This window comes from Clarias gariepinus, chromosome 27 (genome assembly GCF_024256425.1).
Source record: "Clarias gariepinus isolate MV-2021 ecotype Netherlands chromosome 27, CGAR_prim_01v2, whole genome shotgun sequence".
Lineage (NCBI taxonomy): Eukaryota > Metazoa > Chordata > Actinopteri > Siluriformes > Clariidae > Clarias > Clarias gariepinus.
Genome location: NC_071126.1, coordinates 18,401,920 through 18,422,357, shown reverse-complemented (window position 1 = coordinate 18,422,357; position 20,438 = coordinate 18,401,920). Strand labels below are relative to the sequence as shown.

Here is a 20,438-nt window from a genome sequence, read left to right as displayed (position 1 = left end):
CCCAAAACTATCCATTAATAAGCTAACGATGTTTCAGCATAAAATGTGTGAGAATGATTTTTAGATAAACAAGTCCATATGGTTTGTCCTGATCTTTACAGAATGTTATCCAACCTGGGAAGAAAAGATTAGGATGACATGTAGGGTATAAATATCACCACTAGAGGGCAGGATTGTATCATAAATAAATGGTCAGCGACACCGGAGAGAGCTTATTTGGAGAGGGCTCTGTTCTGGACTTACTGCTATACAAACACACACACACACACACACACACAATGTATATCCAACATATATACTGACGCTTCACTGTGTATCACAGTTTATAAGAAGAATATTTTTTTCCCCTTTAGGGTGCCAATAATTTTAAAGCATTACAGTCATGATTAAATACAAAAAAAAAAAAAAAAAGACACAAAATAATTCAACTTTTTATATAATGAATGTTTAATTTAAATGCATGTAATAAAAATGAAAGTGTGTACACACACACACACACACACACACCGTGTGCAGTGTTACTGTACCTTTGCAGCGTCCTGCAGATTCAGCAGGCGAGTTTTGGCGCGTTGCTGCAGCTCTTCGGCGTGACGGCTCAGCTCTGCCACCTGCTGGTGAAGAGCGTGGGTGTGCATCACCTCTCCCAACAGCCCCACTCTCTCCTTCACCGCCTCCATCTCACCCTGCAGCCTGCGCCACTCCCGCAGCAGCGCCTGCACCGCATGGGCGAGAGACAGAGCACATGGTATCGGGGCAACAGTATTAATAGCCCTCGGGGCTGGACGATAGGATCTACTGAGATCATGATGTATTATCTCACAATACTGGTAACATTCTCAATCAGATCCTTTATACCTGATGAGTTCTGATTTGCTCCTGCATCATAGAGGCGGGGCTCCACACAATGTTAGCGGAAACCAGAGTCTCCGCTTTTTCTGTCCAGTTCAGAACCAGGGTCAGTCTCCGGTTAAACTCCTCGAAATGCTGCTCAGCCTGGAACGAGAAGATCGATCAGGGGTCAGAAGGCCGCATGGTTTCAGTTTCCCGTCTAAGACGCATCTCGGCGTATTCACCTTCTTAAGCCGCGTGCTCCTTCCCTCGGCGAGTCTGCTGGTCTGGGAGTGGAGCTCGGTCAGTTTGCTCAGGGTGGCGCCCAGCTGTCGGGCCAGGAGCGGGTTCTGCTCCCCGAACTCCTGCATGGCCACGTCCAGCTCGGAGAGAGCGTGAGAGCAGTCCTCCAGCTCCTCACGCAGAGTCTGAGAAGAAATGAGCACCATGAAATGATTATACCGTACATAGTAATTGTTCTCTCTCAAGGAGATTTAGAGTAACGGGACGGTTTTACACAGGCAGGGTTTAGTTCTGTCTCAAATCAGGGTGGATTCGGTTTTTTAGTTCAAGGTTACTGTTTCAGAGTTGAATAGGTTTCTTACTCCAATTGACTTCTTTTAGAAATATCAATATCAATGATTAAAAATATCATTATGAATATTTGACTTATGAAAATCAAACTATTGATTCAGAGTAAAATTGTTTTCTCACGATAATCAAATTCACTTAAAGCCAAACTCTTCTGATTCGGATTCAAATCATTTCTCACTTCCAACTGAAAACAAAACTACTGATTCAGAGTTTTAATTGTTTTCTCAATCCAATTGATTTCTTTTGAAAAGAGTTGAATCGTTTTCTGACTAAGGTCAAGTTCACTTGAAACCAAATTCTACTGTTTCAGATTATTCCGTTTTTCACTATGATCAAGTTTACTAAAAACCGAACTCTACTGATTTAGAGCTGAAACGTCTTCTCATCTTGATCAGGTTAGTTGAATGTAAACTTGGATGAATCAGTAAAGACTGAGTCAGATTCTAATTGTTCCATCACCAAGTGATAATCAAATCATTTTCTCACTACGATCCATGACACCTAAAACCGAACACTACTGATTCAGAGTCAAACTGTGTCCTCGCTAACACCAAGATCTCTTAAAAAGCAATCTGTACTGATTCAGATTCCAATTTCTTAAGTTTAGGATGTAAACTCGGAAAACTGCTTTATCACTTCCACCAAGTTCTGTTAAAAAGCGAACTCTACTGATTCAGATTCATGTTTCTTAATTTGTTCAAGGTAACTTGAAAAGAAACAGTTTTTAAGTGTTGTTTCTGAGTTATACTAAGGTCAGTTAAAAGCGTAAAAAAGGTAATTTGATCACTTCCTGCAGATGAATCGATTACAAGTCAAAAAGCTGAAATCAGATCCTGTTTAAACCAAAACTTTAGAATGCAGGAAGTAAATCGATTTAATTTTCCATGAATCTGAACCTTAAAATGAACGACTGATAAAAAAGATGCATATAATAACTAAAAGTTAAAGAAGGTGTGTGTGTGTGTGTGTGTGTGTGTGTGTGTGTGTATGTGAGAGTCAGCGCAGTACCTCTGTCTCCCCTTTGGCCTCTTCTACATCCACACTCTTCTGCTTCAGTTTCACGGAGATGGTGCTGACTTTGTCCGAGATGTCCTTCAGTCTGGCGGTAAAGTCTTCTTTAACGTCTCTGCTGTGCTGCACTTCTCTCTCTCGGCTCTGCACCTGGAGTTTGAAAGAAAACACTGGACCTTCCTGTATTCCTGAATCATTAAACTATTTCATGGCTATTTAAAAAAAAAAAAAAAAAATCCAATTCTATACATAATACAAGGTATGCATGTGATGAGAGAAAGCAAGTAGTGGGTGGAGCTTGTGAATCGTGAATCTGACTCGACACGTACCTGGTCCTCGGCAGAGCCCAGCGCCAGGGTGACCTGTGCCAGCTGGGTGCTGATCTCAGAGGGAACGGCGGCGTGGAGGTCTTTGTATTTCATCTGCTGGCGATCCGCAATCTGCTCCAAAGCCTGCCTCTGAGACTGAACACCGCCATGAGCCGTCTAGCACACGCAAAAAAACGAGAGGTTCAATCAGGAGGCGGTAATACATCCCGTAATTAGGACGGACAGGAACAACGTGGTGCTTCAATCCCACTTTACCTCCAGGTCAGAGAGCAGGGTTTCCAGGTCGGCTGAAGGGCTGAGTAACAAGCCCTGTGTGTCCTGGATCCAGCCTTTAACCAGCCCCAGCTCCCTCTCCACCTCCTCTCGCTCCAGCAGCTCCACCTGCACCTGCTGCCGGCTCACACACACTTTCTGTAGCAGGCTGGAATTGAAAGATACACAAGAGCGTAACTGCGATGTATAAAAAATAGGGCTGTCGATATTAACGCATTAATGCATGTGATTCATTAAGAAATTTTAACGCATTACTATTTTTTTTAAACACAAATTAATCATATGATCCTCAAAGTTTGACCCTAATGGCTTTCCATAATCACAGCACGAATACCCGGCTGTGTGTGATAACGGCACGTTTCACGCGGATAATAAGACGACTGAGGATACATCACCTGGTGTGCTGCCAGCAAGTTTGATTATAAAAAACTTCTAGATGAAAGTTTGGATAAAACCAAAGCCAGCTTTAATGTGAACTATTTTTTACAAGAATACATTAAACGTAAGATGTGGGACTGGTGGCTCAGGCGGTTAATGCCCTAGGTTGTTGATTTTCGAACCTGACGAACCCTGCCATCGGTGCATTTGTTAAATGTTAATTTTTGTAGATATTACGAAACTGCATAATCTGTTTCCTTTAACCAGTTTGTCCTGCATTTCTTTATTCCAACATTGCATGTTTATAATACAAGTAAATCTGAGCATTTTAAAAATTGCGATTAATCGCGATTAATCACAGACTATGACCGCGATTAACTAGATTAAAAATTTTAATCGCTTGACAGCACTAAATGTTCAGTGACAGTATGTTGTTTTTCTTAGGCTTTTTAAATTTATGTTATAAAGTTGACAGATACTAATTCAGAAAAACGCATGATATTTTTAATCACTACCTCTCATATTTCTCCTGCATTGCCTGAATCTCCAGCAAACAGAAAGTATCTTCACTGCTGGGGTTACTGGCCTGCTTGGTGGGCGTGGCCAGATGGTTGATCTGCGCTGGGATTGTTTGGTATTTAGGTGTGTCTTCTTGATTGCTCTTGATGGCCAGATCTGTGCTGTTGCTGGGCATCATTATCTCGGTGCTGGGTGTGGCTGTTTTATTGCTGGATGTATCAAAGTGGTTGTTGGGTATAGCTGACACTGTAATAGACATAGTCGATTGTATATTGGGTGTGGTTAGCTGTGTGCTGGGCGTGGCTGTTTGATTGCTGGGTGTGTCTAAGTGGTTGCTGGGCGTGGCAGGCTGTGTATTGGGTGTGGTTTGCTGTGTGCTGGGCGTGGCTGTTTGATTGCTAGGTGTGTCTAAGTGGTTGCTGGGCGTGGCAGGCTGTGTATTGTATGTGGTTTGCTGCGTGCTGGGCGTGGCTGTTTGATTGCCATGTGTGTCTAAGTGGTTGTTGGGCGTGGTTGGCTGTGTATTGGGTGTGGTTTGCTGTGTGCTGAGCGTGGCTGTTTGATTGCCATGTGTGTCTAAGTGGTTGCTGGGCGTGGTTGGCTGTGTATTAGACGTGGTTAGCTGCATGCTGGGCGTGGCTGTTTGATTGCTAGGTGTGTTTAAGTGGTTGCTGGGCGTGGCAGGCTGTGTATTGGGCGTTGTTGATTGTTTGCTTGGAGAGGTCTGTTGATTGATGGGCGTGGCCGGTTGCTGAAGGGGCGTGGCCGACAGCTTTCCGAGTCTGGTTGTCTTCAGCCCTGTGGTCTCAGAGTGGAGGAGGAGATGGAGGGCGTGGTGTCTGAGCAGCGTCAGGGCGCTGTTCTCTCTCTCCACCTCTCGGCTGAAGGAGTCGTGATACTCCAGCAGGTTGTGTAGGGCCACGGTGCTGGCGGCTTTCTCCACCACGCTGTCGGGAACTCGGCTGTGCAGGTCCACCGACACAGACCGCATCTTCTCCAGCTACAGGCGACAACAAGGGGGCACAAACTTAGCGGAGCGGCAGCATCCGTCAGACAAAAGACCAATGAGACTACAAACAGGTTAGGAGTTTTAATGTTCTGTACGCTTATACACACTGACCGAAAGGAGCACTAATCTCGACCTTTTCTTGTCACTGAGCTGGTACTTTGATCTTTCGTACCTTTAATGTGTGTCTTTCATCTGGAAAGCCGGATAGGTTGTATTTAAAAAGAAAATAATTGAAGCATCAGGAAGAGTCATTGTTTCATTTGGCTTCCAGACACACGAAGAAAGGAAAGCAATAAACCGGCATCTAGAGTAGAAAGTAATAACCCGAGCATTATACATTACATAACAGCGCATAATGCATCGTGGACGCCCATGGATATTCCATCTCCAAGATTTGAAGCATGGTTTTATCGATAGAGCGGCACATTTTTTGATTGCTGGTAATGAGAGAGAAGCATTGTCACATGGCATTTTGCCCTCTCTCCCCCCACTTGTGTGTCACAAGGCCACGCAACAGCAATGAATCATCCTGAGGATCTGATGTCATACCCAGTGAAGAGGGCAAGAGGGAAAAGGAAGAGTCTAGCCCAGCGCTAACACAAAAACATGCATGGAAATAAAATGAACTAATTGTGTATGCAAAATAGTGATGTACTTTAAGATGCAGCTTTTACAGACACGCACACACACACACGCACATGCACTCGCATGCCAGGATTCCACATTTCTCGTCTAATTACATCACTTGCTAAGAAACCAGCTCGGCTTTATGAGCACTGTGGCAGCCTGGCAATTTCCACCCTAAACCATGAAGTGTACTGGCTTATTACCAAACATTGCATCATTTCTAAAACACTGGGCATGACCGAGGAGAAAGCCGGAAAATCTGGCTGATTCGCTGTAGAAAAGGATTAACAACCGTGCCTTTTTGCAATTTGCATTATTAAAGGTTTTTTTTTCTTTTAGAACGTCTAGACTATTGGCTTTATATGTATGAACGTGCCTTGAAGCTCTAAAACAAGAGATAGAAAATGCAAGCAGAAAATGCAGAGTTTTTTGTTTTTTTTTGTGACACAACCTAAAACAAGAGCAGAGACAATTTTATGATAGGAAAAAAAAAAAGTAATACAATATTCTATGTAGATGACACAATATTAAAATTATTTGTAATACAGAAGTCTAGTACAATTATTGGTTTAAAAAAGCTTTCTCAAATTATTGACCTGTGTCAAGCAAAGACAACAACTAGGGAGATCTGAAATAACTTAAATTAAATTTAGAACTGCCCAATGCATTAATGAAACTCTAAAGGATAGTGCTGAACCATCAACTCTGTGCATCAGAGATATGTTTAATAGATAAAGTGACACAATAACAATGAGAACTCATAGGATTAAGACTAAACAGCTGCGCGTCCATACGGAAAACCACCTGAATGACCAGGTTATCACGTCTATGGAGTTTTGTCTTTTTCCCTAAAGGCACGGACAAATTCCAGGACTTAGATTGTGAAAGAGTGGTGCTGCAAGCATGAGGAATTATTTTGACACATGAACCGGACACCACGTTTAATTTCCCATTGTATTTTATGCTGCATGAATGAAGAGTAAAGATGTAACTACCACATGGGAATTTGGTTTAACGTTTAACAATATGGCTTTAATATTATAGATAGATACATAAAGAGAAAGAGAAATTACTGTCATTGTTGTGATACAACGCTATTTGTTTGGTAGCTCTCAGTGACTAGCAGCAATAAAAAAAGTAAGAATAAACAAAGGGATGAACAAAAGAATAAACAAAGATAACGGCACTGAAATATGATAAATATAACAATAAATACAATGGAATGTGAAGTGAGACCTGGATTTTGGTGCAAACAGTAGAGATGGATGAGTAAATGGATGGATGGACTTAGTAAATCGCTTTAAATCGACATTATACATTTCTACACTATATATGAGAACTTATCCAGATTCATCCCAGACATATTAAAGTCGATTTTAGTGCTCCATTTTTTTAGCATTCAGACTGCTATCTTACCTTCTCAATGAAACGTCTCCAGTCATGCACGGTGTCCTTAAGAGCCTTCTCCTGTACTTTAGCTACCCCGGTTAACTGAGTCCATCGCTGTGATAGTGCGCAGACTGATCGAGAAACTGCGGTACCGGACACAGCCTTCAGATCAACCTGCTCTGACTGTTCTTTCAGGTGTGACAGTTTATCCTGACAAGACTCCAGTCGGACCACGACATCCTATAAAGGCAGGAGAATGCGTTAGAACATGACTACAACTATACATTAACTGCACTAAGTAAATTGAACGGACCCGGTGAAAACGAAGCTTGTCCTCTGCCTCATGAAGAGAGCTCGACTTCGCCGTGTTGAACCCAGTCAGTTTCTTCTCGACTTCACTCAGTTCATTTATAAGCATTTCTTTATCTTCGTTAAATGATTTCCACTGAGTTAGACATCTAGAAAAACACCAGATAGTGAATTTGAACTGTAGGTTCTAGTAAGCACGAGACCCCTCCAATACATCTGCAAAGATAAAAATTCAGCTTAGAAGTTACCTGTTCAAGGTTTCCTGGTGACATCTCAGCTGCTTCAAGAGCTCAGTACTCTTTTGACAGGTGTTCTCATAGCCTTCTTTGAGTTTCATAAAAACATCCGAATGAACAAAGCCCTCAATTTTAGGGAGAATGTTCTCAATATCCTGAATCACCTCCTTTATGGTTGGTTCTTCAGTCAAAACCTGTTTAAGCTCCTCGAGTCTCTCTGTAAGGTCATCCAATTCAAGTTCCTTATTCTTCTGTTTTAGGGCAGCATCGGCATCTTCGAACCACTTGCCAGTAGATTTCAAGGCACTTTTGTACAACTGTATCAAGGATAGAGCTGACTGCAGGGCCATCTGCGGGTAAAACAATATAATTGTTGAAATGTCAGAAATTCAAGATATGAAACATATTTCGAATATACACAACATAATATGCTTGCCTGTTTGGCTGAGAGGGATTGCTGAAGCTCACTCTCCAAGTCTGCAATATCCTTCAAACAAGTCTCCATCTCACTGGGAAATGGCTGTTTGGCAGTCTTGTACCTTTGTCTCTCGTTTTGGTGAAACATTTCCAGTAACTGAAGCCTAGATTTCACTTCCTTTTGAAGTGCCACCGCTGATCTGATCTCATCCTGAACAACATGAACGTCTATTTTCTGAAGAGTAAACAAACTTCTGAGATCGTCTCTAACCATCTTGAGCCACACCAAGGTTTCTTTGATCACAATCTGGAAGCTAGGCTCGCCCTCAACACATGACTTGGTACACTGTTCGCATTCTTCTATGCACTTGGAAATGCTTGATTTTAATGCCTGAATCTGCATCTCCTTCATGGAAACCTGAGTCTGAAGGCTATCATGGTCAAAGTGCTGGCTGAACTCCACTATCTGTTCATCTAAATCTTCAGAATAAGAAGTAATCTCTTCAAGCTCTTTGGCCAGTGTGTGCAGTTTGGATAATCTCTGCATGGCATCTAATTGCTTCTCGGAATTGAGTTTATCCGTATCCTCCTTGACGCCATTAATGCCTCTGTCCATTTTTGTGATTGTAGCCCTGTAGTCGTTTAATACATTCAAAGTACGGTTGAGTTGGTTAACTTTTACCTTTGTCGTTTGATTAAGTCTGCTATAAAGGCTTACTAACTGGTCAATGACCTCACGTGTATATGGCTGTCCTGTGCAGTGGAAGTCCTGCGTTTTACTCTTCAGCTTATTCATTGCCTCGAAAAGGTTTGAAAGACCTTCCTGGATGTCTTCATAGTCACCGTGCAACCTTTCTCCTTCTTCAAGACTTCCACTAGTTGATTGATTCTCTAAGGCATCACACTGCTCCTGAAGTTCCTCCAAGGCTTTGCGTGTCATTTCGACGAGGGACTCCAATTCCCTGCGTTCCAGAGTCACGCGTTGTATCCTGTCTCGTTTTTCTTTGGTCGACAAAATAATGGCATTGTATTGTTGCGGAAGGCCGTTGAGTTTCTCGTCCAGGTAGCAGTGGTCCACCTCGTTTAAGGTGGGAAGGATTTCCTGTCCTGCCCTCTGAACAATAAGTAATAGGTTCTCGTATGCTGAGGTATGATCCAAAATTTGCTGGTATTTGGCCAACTGGTTGTGCAGTTCGACATCATTCCTGTTGAGGTCTATTATGGGGAATGTGGCTGCTTCGGCATGCCTCAACCACTCGCAGATTCTATCCAGGTCGACTTTGAAGTATTTTCGAATAACCAGGGCTTTCTCCAGGTACTGCAAATGATGTGTGCACCTTTGAAGGGAAGCATCGAAAGTTCCCTGAAGCTCCTCAAGCCTCTGAAGGGTCTCCACCTTCTCATCCTCAGTTGTATCCTTGACCAGGTTCCTTCCTTGCGTCCAAAGTGAGGTCAGTTCCACTTGATATGCCTTCAGGCTGCTACATATGTTCTTGCAAACAGAAACCTGCTTGGAGAGTTCATCTGGCAAGAGGGCCACATGCTCATCTGAAAGAACCCTCTGCTCTTTTTGTTTGATCCATCCAGCAGCCCTGTCCAAGGCCTGGAGGAACTGTGTCCGCTCGGTAAACGCTTTACTAAGGCTTTTGCGGTGGTGAGCTGCCTTCGAGGTAAGAGATTCCACCTCTGCTTGAACATTCTGCACCAAGGTCTGCAACCTCTTTTTCTCATTTAGTCCTAGATGAGAATAAAGGCAGTCAGCCTCAGACACGGACTGATTAATGAGCTGCTGCTTGGCTTCCAGCTCTGCACAAAAGCTCAAATGGTCAAACAAAAAGCTCTGCGCAAGGTCTGGAGGGGGGCTGGTTTTCAGCACGTCAGAAAGAGATGGTCTCTGCACCTCAGCCCACTCTTGGGCTTCGCGTAACTGGTCCTCTAAATGATTGAGGTCTTCAAGGGTTTGAATAGTATCCTGTACCTTCTGTTCAACCTGCATTTCCATTTGGGTCCAGCGTTGCTCCAGGTAACCTACCTGCTCCTTGACAAGGTCTTTGTCTTCTAGACTAAAGCGTGACAGGATAGCATTCTTGTTATCCCTCAAGTCTTCTAATACACACCTCTGGTCCTGAAGATCTATAGAGAGCTTCTTCAAGGAATTCAAACACCCCGCGGTGCTCTCCGTATCCGCCCTAAATAAGAATATACTATTAACTTGGGAAGATTTTAATGAAAATGCACTTTATAAGAACTCATGCACTGGTCTATATTGTGAAGGACCTCAAATACGTGCCTTGACAAATAATCCCATTCCTTGGACAACTGGTCGAACAGCTCTTCTGCCGTGCTGAGACACTCTTGATAGTCCCCACTCCTCTGGAGATCCTCCTCTCTCTGCTCCAACAGCTCTGCAGCCTGCTTTGCAAGCTCTAACCAAGATCTGCGCAGACGACCTATTTCCACCAGCTCTGGAGAGTCCTGAGATGGCACAAGCCTACCGATGCTCTCTCTCAGATTGGTAAGATCAGCCTGCCTGGCTTGTATCTCCTGGATAAAGTCCTTCATGGTATAAACAAACAAACAGGTAAATAAATAAAGGATATTTTTAGCATTTATTTATTTATTTATTTCTTTTACGCCTCTATAAGGTATAATAGGAATGATGACTAGATGGCAGATTGGAGGGGTTTCAGGATATTGAAGTCCTCATCTCTCTTCTTGCTGACAGCTCACAATATAACCAGAGGCATAATATCATCCATTTTCACACACAATGACCATACTGGCCTGGAGACAGCAATTACAGGCACGGACAAATCAATTCACACATCCGTAATTACAGCCAGGCATGGAGTCTGGAGGGTGGTCTTTACTAATATATGAAACTGCCTGGCAGGATGGTAGTCACAAAAGCCATTAGATCTCCTTGGAACACAATACAACCACCAAAGAACAAACAGAAACCATTATAGAGAGGTGTTTAAATGGTTCTTAGTGCTCAAACTGATGCACCGGTGATAGGGTTAGGGGGTAATGGTGGTAGACCTCGAGAGGGACAACAGCTTTTCGGGGATGGAGAACAATTTAAAACAGTGCCAAATAACCTTGTGTTTGCAGTATTTTCTAACCCATAGTTTCAAGGATGGTTTTATAATAAATATTTTGCCTTTCACTGCTTTAGGAAAAAAAGCAATATTACAAGAAGGGATTTTTTTAGGAGCTTTGATGGATTTCTGCCAGATTAGAAGAGACAGTACAGTTACATGCAGAAATCTCTAGGCATAATTTAGTAGAGAAAAAATAATAAGCAGCACAGGCTTGCACAAAAGATCCACTATCTCTGCCTGAAACTATAAAAAGAGCTCAGAAACGACAAGAACAGTTATTTCTAAATACAAAAACCCATAAATAGGCCTACACATTTTGAAACAAAGATTCCTTATTATACACATACAGTATAAATACAATGCTGACTCAATAATTTTACGCGATTTTTGATGCATTACGACTACAAATGCTAATTTAAAACTTCCAGTTGAACTCTTACCTGCGCCTGGTCCAGCTGATTCTGAGAGACCTTTGGCTCGAGATCTGCTGGTCTTCTCAGCATGTTCTGCAGAAAGTGTTCGGCTTCTCGGAGACGTGCCTTGAGATCCGAACGGCAGCTTTCGATTTCTCTCCAGCTGTCTGCCAGTTCTTGGGATTCGAGCATCCTTTCCTCAATCTAGATTTGAGACCATTTATGCAAAAGAAAGGTTTCATAGCCAGATGGTCCACTGTTCACCAACTGTTAGTGCTGGTAGGTGTTTATATTTTATCTTAAGGTGATCTTGTCTTTCATGGTTTTCCATAAGTGGTGATGGATAATTACAGATAGTATGCGTAACTACTCATTTAATCACAAATTAAAGATCTATTAGATAAAAAATGGGATTTTTATAAAAAATTCAACTATTTAGAAAGAAAGGGCTACTATCTACTAGTACCAAAAAGATCAAACAAATAAAAAAAAAAAAAAAAAAACTTAAATTGGATGACTAAAACAGAGTGTCAGTTACAATACCTGAATTTTGACTTGCTGGATCTCAGCGGCGGTCTCCCGCACCTTCTCGTCCGTCAGGTCACACGTGGAGCAGATCAGCTGCAGGTACGTACTGGCCTGCTCCTGAAGAGCTCGCTCCTGCTTCAGCTGAAGATGCACATGCATTGTTAATGAAACACCACTCTCAATAGAGACATGCTAGACATACAACATATTAACCTGCCTGTGGGAGCCACGAACCTGCATCAGCGCCTCCTCCAGGTAGCGTGGAGTTTGCGCAGGTGGCTGCAGTTCCTCTTGTATGTTGAACAGCCAGGTCTGACACTGCTGCAGCGTGTCCCGCAGGCTAACGTGCCTCTGCAGCTCCCGATCCAGACTCTGATACACCTGCAGCGATTCCCAAAAAAATCACCTCGTTCATCATCGTGTTCCTCACTAGTCAACAACCATCTGCTTTGAATTACTGTACTGTAGGTGGTTTATTTCCATGCAGTGGTGCATGTCAGGCATTTTATACATAAGCAATATCATACTTATATGGACGAATCTAAAGTAGAGCGCTGACAAAAATATTTCAAGCACAATCCCTGAAGCTCACCACTGTATCACAATATACGATTTACAACTACAGCAGCACTGCATTACATTGGTGCTGTCGATCGATTAAAATTTTTAATCTAATTAATCACATCAATAGTCTGTAATTAATCGCGATTAATCACAATTTTAAAATCCTTTTTTTTCACTTGTATTACAAACGTGCAATGTTGGAATAAAGATATGCATGACAAACTAAGTAGAGGGAACAGATTATGCAGTTTTATAATAATATCACAAACATTAACATTTACCAAATTTGAAAGTAAGATCTCTTGAATGTGAACCGGCACTGTATGCAGTGGCTGGCTAGTATGGGGCATGGCAAACCCGCTGACAGTGGGGCTCGAACCCAGATCCTCAGATCAACAACCTAGATCCTTAGCCACCGGAGCCACCACTTCCACAACTTACATTTAATGTATTCTTCTCCGATCTTGTATACGATCGACAACACAACATCGAGCTTTTTATAATGAAACTTTCCACTCAGCACACCTGGTGATGTTTACTCAGTTGTCTTATTATCCGCGCCAATTAAACGTGCTGCGATTATGGAAAGTCATTAGGGTCAAACTTGGTCATATGATTAATTTGCGTTAAATAGTAATGTTTTATACACTGTATGTCCTAAGCTGCAGTTTTAGAGTTGCACTGAACAACTAAAACAACAATTATAATTTCATAATCCGGCCCTTTTTACAGTAACTACACTTTACAATATCTCCTTACAATGGCGTATTCAGTAGATAGCAAGTGAACATTTTGCCCCAGAATTTCATGTGTTTTATGGATGCGGAAGAACTGCCAGAGCGTAAGGATTTGAGTGACTGTGACAAGAGCCAGATTGTGTTGTCTAGACGACTGGGTCCCAGCAACTCCACAACTCCAGCTTTGGTGAGATATTCCTGGCCTGCACTGGTCTGGCCATACCGAAACTGGTCCAAGGAAGGGAAGGGAAACTGGTGAACCAGTGAGGGGGTCATGGGCAGCCAGGGGTCAATCACTGATGCATGTGGAGTGTGAAGGCTGGCCTGTTTAGAAGAGCGACTGAAAGTGTGACAGAAAGGTGATAGAACACACAGTGGATTAGCTGTTTTTGGAGGCAAAACTAGGGACCTACTCAATATTAGATCATAATGTTATAACTGATCTGTGTACATTATGACAATTTTTCATAATAATATTATATAGTGACTTATTGTTATCTTATTATTGTTATTATTATTATTATTATTAGGGGTTCCAAAAATATTGTGTTTGAAAGAAAACTGTAGTAAAAAAAAGGAAAGCAGTTTCTGCCGTCTGTCTGAATGGAAGGTGTGAATAATTGTGCATAATGTTTATTATAAACAATCCTTCTGGCCTTTTAAAGTCTTTTTCGACAGATTTTATTTCGAGTAATTGTTCAGTAAACCCACACAAACAAAACAAAAGCCGGGAGCGTGAAACTGGGTGAGGGCCATGTTGATGAGCGTGAGAGAAAAGCCGATGCTGATTGACGTTCCTGATTGTACCTCACCGGCGGGAGGGCGAGCAGCGTGAGCAGCGTGAGCCGTGTGAGCGGTGAGGGCGGTTTGGCACACGTCGAGCGCTGGCAGGTTCCTCGGTCTGCCACCGAACGGCCAGACTGCAAGGTGGTGGGATTTACAAACGGGCAGACGGGCGAGGCAGAGTCTGGAGGGAGATTACTTTAGGTTGGGGGGGTATTAGTGAGAAGACGAGACTGCGGAACGTGTGAGGTATTAACGGGAAGAACCGGGTGGCAGAGCGTCGCATTAACCTGGCACATTAAATATGCACACGGCTGGAGGTCTTAGAGGAAATCAGGTGGCCTCTTTTACACAAATACGACAGGGTTCGAGAGGCTTCATCTGGAGAGCCAGCGTCTTCTCTAGGTTCGGGACAAAAACGTGTCAAAAAGGCACGGCGCCATATTGTTCATCAACCATTTGAAAGATGAATCGAGTATTCAGCCGAATCAAAGGAATGCCCCGTGTTTGTGTCCTGGCAGCATCTGTTATCGTTTATACAGCTATTTATCCTTTATCTTCCCCCTTCGTCCTATTCTGCTTCTTTATCTCTGACTTCTGTAAATGTAAATCATTTGCTTTTGATTGTTGAGACTGAAGGCAGCTCACGATCACGCCGGACTCACAGAGGAAATTAAAATGAAATGGGATCTGTCAGTGAAGTCTACATCACGTCACATGTGATGGACAATAGAAGAAGATGCCTCACGTCAGTTTGAAAAAACTCACACCCGTTGTAAAGCTGCTTCATCTAATGTTGCACAATAAAAACACTATCATTAAATTTTAGATATTTAAGCTGATATGCACTGTAATGAATCTGGTGTCAGCTGGAGTGACGAGCGCCACTGTCTAAGAACCTGATCTCATCAGATCTAAATCATTTTATTCATGAAATTGAACATCACTCCTCTATACAGTGCTGTAAAAAAAAGCCCTTTTTGTCCTTGCCCCTTCCTGATTTTTTTGTTGTTGTTGTTGCATTTTTGTCAGACTTACAGTACATGATTGCGATCATTAAACTAATTTTAATATTGCACAAATCAAAACTGCACTACAATTTTTGGAGTTAAATTTCCCTTGCCCCACCTGATTACTGCCAGACATGTTAAATAAAAAAAAAACACATAAATAAATTTGGTCATCTGTGTGACAAAATGAAGCATGCCAAAAAAAAAAAAAAAAAAAAAAAATGCAACATAATCAAAAGAAATTTAAGAACAGATGAGAAACAAAGTAATAGAGATGAGTTCAGGAAAGCAGCGAACGCACCATTTATCATTTAAAGACTGCTTTTTTTATTTTTATTTATTTGTTTGCTTGATGATCTGAATGATTTAAGGGTAACAAATATGTGGGGAAAAAAATCAGAAATAGCAAAGGCAAATATATATTTTTTTAAATCACTGGCTAGATGAGTGATTTTTTTTTTAAAGGTATAAAATAATAAATAAACCCATAGTGAGCTCTGTGTGTAAGCATTTAGCTTATCCTTTAAAATAAAAGTATGAACTGAATCTCATGTGAAAAACGGCTTTTCTTGTTTTAAATACCATATACAGTAAAATAGATAAATAAATAAATAAATAAATAAATAAATAGAAATACCTCCGTCCTGTTACATATAATTACATTTTCACTAGCTCGATTTACTTTCTTGTGGCTTCATTAACTTGTGCGAACAACACAAACGTGAAAAGCGGAATAATAGCACGTGTCGGAGGAGGTGATGAGCGATGGCAGGGGAAGTGATTATTTTAGAGATGGGGCGGGGAAATCGATTCGGTTATGAGTCGTGATTCACGAATTGCCACATTGACTCCAAAATTGATTAAAAAAAAAATAATAAAAATTTAAAAACTATTTATTTAGAGATATTAATGACGGCATTTGTTTAAATGCTGCGTTTGGGTTTTAAGTGAGAAAACTAACGTTATAAGGAACGGGTTATGTTTAGTTACTCATTAAACTTAATTAAACGTTTAAAATAGTAACAAACTTGGGTAATATGTAATATCGGATCATGATACTTACAGAATCACAATTTTAATGGAATCGGCACAGATTCCAAATATTACATTATGTTCTCTTCCTGAATAAACCGAAAACCCAGACGTCCGAGTCGTGACCTTGACACGGTTATAACCTGAGGTCAGACAGTCGACCCGAGCGAGTGTCTACTCCCGACTTTACCTTCCGAGTCACCGATTCTGAACATGTGATTCAGGAAATGTGCTTGTGATCTGAGGCAGCCGCGTGTGAGCGGACACGGAGTCACGGTGTCTGGTGGTGTGTTGGCTCGGAGTCGGCACGCTGGCAGGGAACACTCACGCGCTGCGCCGTGCTGCAGATGGCCGAGTAGCTGTCTCGTGCTCCCTGCAGGTGGCTCTGGATCTGCTGGCGGAGGCGGGCCTGGAGGCGCTCGGAGCAGCCAGACGTCAGCTCGTCCCCTCTCTCCTTCAGCCCCGCCAGACGCTCCTCAAAGCCTGCGATCTCCTCCATGATGGCCTGGGAATTAAACGGTAAACATCAGCGCGCACACACACAGACACACACACATACAGACGCACATGGCTCATTTAAACAGAGACTGCAAAGACACAACGACGGCCGTCCACCGCGCGGCATTAATCACGCAAATGTTAATGCGACGAGATTTCCGACGGGAAGCGAGGGTCACGCTGAGAAAAATGGCTCCGTGTCTGGAGCTCTGCTGGCTTGCAGGATATTGTGCTGCGTTCAGGGGCTGAAATATGAGTCCACTTTGCGCTTTATAAAGTCCCCAGAGCATTTCAACCCTGCTTACTGAAAGCTACAGAGACATGCAGTAGATTTATGAACAAAGGTGCAGGACGGAAGGTGAGACGATGAGATAAGCAAAGAGGGAGAGAGATAGACAGAGAGACAGGGTGTAAAAGAGAGAGAGAGAGAGAGAGAGAGAAAGAGAGAGAGAGAGACAGATAAAAAGGGAGGCTACAGTAATACAAAGAGACAGACAGATGGACATAAATGGACATACACAGAGAGACTCCAAGACAGTGATTCCAAGACAGACTGACTGAATGAGAAAGAAACCGACTGAAAAAGAAAGACAGGCAGACAGACAGATGAAAAGAGCGACAGAGAAATGAAGACAGACAGATTGCCCAAGACACAGAGAGAAAAAGAGAGACAGGCAGATAGAGAGAGACATATAGTATGTTAACAGTCAGGCAAAGGACAGACAGACAGACACAGAGACACCAACACATACCAAAATACAGACAGATAGACGGACTGACTGATGTAGACAGACAAAGAGAGAGAGACAAGCAGACAGACAGACTGCCCAAGACACAAACAGAAAAAGAGAAGACAGGCAGACATACAGAGACAGGCAGACAGAGAGAGACATATAGTCTGCTTCTGATAGCAGCCAGGCAAAGAGACAGACAGACTGACTGATAGACAGACACAGAGTTACCAAGACAAACCCAAACACAGACAGATAAGACATTGAGACAGACAAACAAAGACAGAGAGAGAGAGAAACTAGGCGGAGATATAAAAGCAAATGGACCGATAGAAGACAGGCAAAGAAATGGGCACACAGATAAACAGGAAAAGAGAGACAGAGAGAGAAATGACAGACAGACTTCCCAAGACACAGACAGAAAAAAGAAGACAGACAGACATATAATGAGAGACATATAATCTGATAGCAGCCAGGCAGACAGACAGACAGACAGACAGACACAGAGATACTAAGATAAACCAAAACACAGACACTGGGACAGACACCCAGACTGACTGATGTTAGCCAGACAGAGAGACAAGACAGAAAACCAAATAGGAGACAGTCAAAAAAGACTGACAGAGAGAAAGAGAGAGAGAGAGAGAAAGAGAAACATACAGACTGACCTAGACACAGAAAAAAAAACAAGCAGACACAGACAGACAGATGGACCAATATCAGCCAGACAAAGAGACAGACAGATGGAAAGGCATACAGAGAGAGAGAGACAGACAGATGTGTCTTCAGAGACTACACTATCAGTGAAACATGACAAGACAACAGGCTGTAAGATTATTAAGACACTAATGAGGTACAGTTCAGTTAGACAGCGCCACCTACTGGTACAAAACAACAATAGCGACTTCGTCTTGTGATTTTTGTGGTCCGGGAAACCAGTTGCACCCTCATACGAATGTTACACCGTCTTTCACTTTGTTAGTGTGTGTGTTTGTCCATCTTAGCATCTGCATGACTATAACTGATCACCTTGTGTCTGGCCAGCTGTTGCGCGGCTGCCTCCAGGCCGCCGCCCGGCGTGGGGTCTGGGGTCACCATCCGGCTGGACATCTGCAACAGCCAGCGTTCCACTTCCTGGAGTTCGGTGTGGTACTCCTCCTGCTTCTTTACGTGAGCTTCCAGCTTCTGCACCTGAGTCTGAAAAAAAAAAACACAGCGCTGTCTGAAAACACATTTATCTTCTAGAAAAATACAATGCAGTATTTCATCACTGCAGGAACACCGTCTACCTTATGTAACAAGAAAAAAATAACTCTTCATATAATATTTGATTTATTTTTGCCTTCTCTTCATAATAACCACTGCTGTCCAAGTCACTGTTACCATAGCAACATATAAAAAAATATATACTGTAAAATCCAGCTCCCTTCACTTGAGCTAAAGAAATTATGTTGTCACGTCATCTTAACTCAATTTCCCAATCTTGGGCAGCGGAGCCTGTTGGAATAAGTTGTTATAAATGTTTATGCTCATATACTGTAGGTCTTCGTCAGCTGACATTTATGTAGCCATATGAAAAGGTTATAAAGACTTTATAAAGACTTATAAAAGCCGTATGTAGCCTAATGAAACGCTTGTGTAGCGTTATAAAAGACTTATTTAGCATTAAGAAAGACATACTACAGTATGTAGCCCCATAAATGGCTTATGTAGCCTAATAAAAACCTTACACAGCCTTACAAAGGGTTTATGTAGTCTTATAAATGACTTGTGCAGCATTATGAAAGACATAATACAGTATGTAGCCTTATGAATGGCTTACTGTATGTAGCGCAATAAAAAGCTTTCACAGCCTTACAAAAGGTTTGGGTAGACTTATACTTCAAATAACTCACGTAGCCTTATGAAAGGCTTATATATCCATATAAAATGCATATGTAGCCTTACGACTGGCTTATGTGACCTTATGTTGTCTCATTCAAAGCTCACATAGCCTTATAATTGACTCATGCAGTCAAATGTACGGCTTACATATAAAAATGGCTTATAAAATGCATACGTACTGTATGTAGCCTTATAAATGGCTTATGTAGCTTAATATAAACCTTATTTAGCTCTAAGAAAGGCTTGTGCAGACTTACGAAAGACATTTGAAGCATTATGGAAGACATTATCCACTATGTATTCCCATGAATGGCTTATGTAGCTCAATAAAAAAGCTTACACGGCCTTAAAATAGTTTTATGTAGTCTTATAAATGACTCACATAGCCATACGAAAAGCTTTGAGTATAAAGCCTTATAAAATGCCTATGTAGCCTTATAAATGGCTTATGTGGTATTATGTTGTCTTACTCAAAGCTCATGTAGACTTATAAATGACTCGTGCGACTTTATGAATAGCTTACATAACTATATAAAATGCATATGTAGCCTTATGAATAGTGTACGTAGCTTAATAAAAAAAATGCTTACTTAGCCTTAGGAAAGGCTTGTGCACCCTTAGAAATGACTTAAGTAGCCTTATAAAGCTTAATGAAAGACTTAGCTAGTATGTAGACTTTATGTAGAATTATTTATGAAGCCTTATTAACAGTGTGGTTAACTACAGTATATGTTTTTCTCACCCTAGCGGCGTTACACAGCTCCCGATAGTCACTCTGCAACTTGTCCATGTTCTCCGTGATGGACGGAGATTGGAGGAGAGACAGCAGGGTTTTCCCTTTCTCCATCATCGCACACAGAGCAGAGTCTCGGGACAGCAGCGACTGCTCCAACACCTGAACACACACAGCACAGTAATCACACTAACCACTAACGAACCACATTCATAACAGCATTCATATCCGGTCATTCCTAGAACATTCAATACATGGTTATAATGATTTATGAACAAGTGCTTCAGTATATAGCTATCACTATGACTTGTAAGAAAGATGAAAAAAGCCAGTGTTTCAGTATGTGCTTATGATACATTATAAGTGTTCATAAGAGATTATAGCACCAAGAACATAGAAATCAAGCAGCAGTGTAGCTCGAGACATGTCTGGATTTTGCTTTTCATCAACACTTTTTATCAAGGTTTAACTTTTTAGAATTTTCATACAGTATAAATACGTG

The 20,438-nt window shown here is 41.9% G+C and overlaps 1 protein-coding gene across 1 annotated transcript in view; it reads right to left on the bottom strand.

The window, feature by feature from the left end:
* Positions 1–20,438, bottom strand: part of syne1a (spectrin repeat containing, nuclear envelope 1a) — a 202,842-nt gene that overhangs the window by 60,936 nt on the left and 121,468 nt on the right. The window contains 18 exon segments of the mRNA XM_053488825.1: positions 528–713; positions 856–993; positions 1,074–1,256; positions 2,431–2,583; positions 2,763–2,918; positions 3,018–3,183; positions 3,929–4,932; positions 6,985–7,197; positions 7,271–7,415; positions 7,515–7,852; positions 7,939–10,108; positions 10,210–10,475; positions 11,464–11,640; positions 11,980–12,105; positions 12,199–12,345; positions 16,419–16,595; positions 18,349–18,516; positions 19,946–20,098. Of these exon segments, the coding sequence (XP_053344800.1) occupies positions 528–713; positions 856–993; positions 1,074–1,256; positions 2,431–2,583; positions 2,763–2,918; positions 3,018–3,183; positions 3,929–4,932; positions 6,985–7,197; positions 7,271–7,415; positions 7,515–7,852; positions 7,939–10,108; positions 10,210–10,475; positions 11,464–11,640; positions 11,980–12,105; positions 12,199–12,345; positions 16,419–16,595; positions 18,349–18,516; positions 19,946–20,098 (6,066 nt within the window).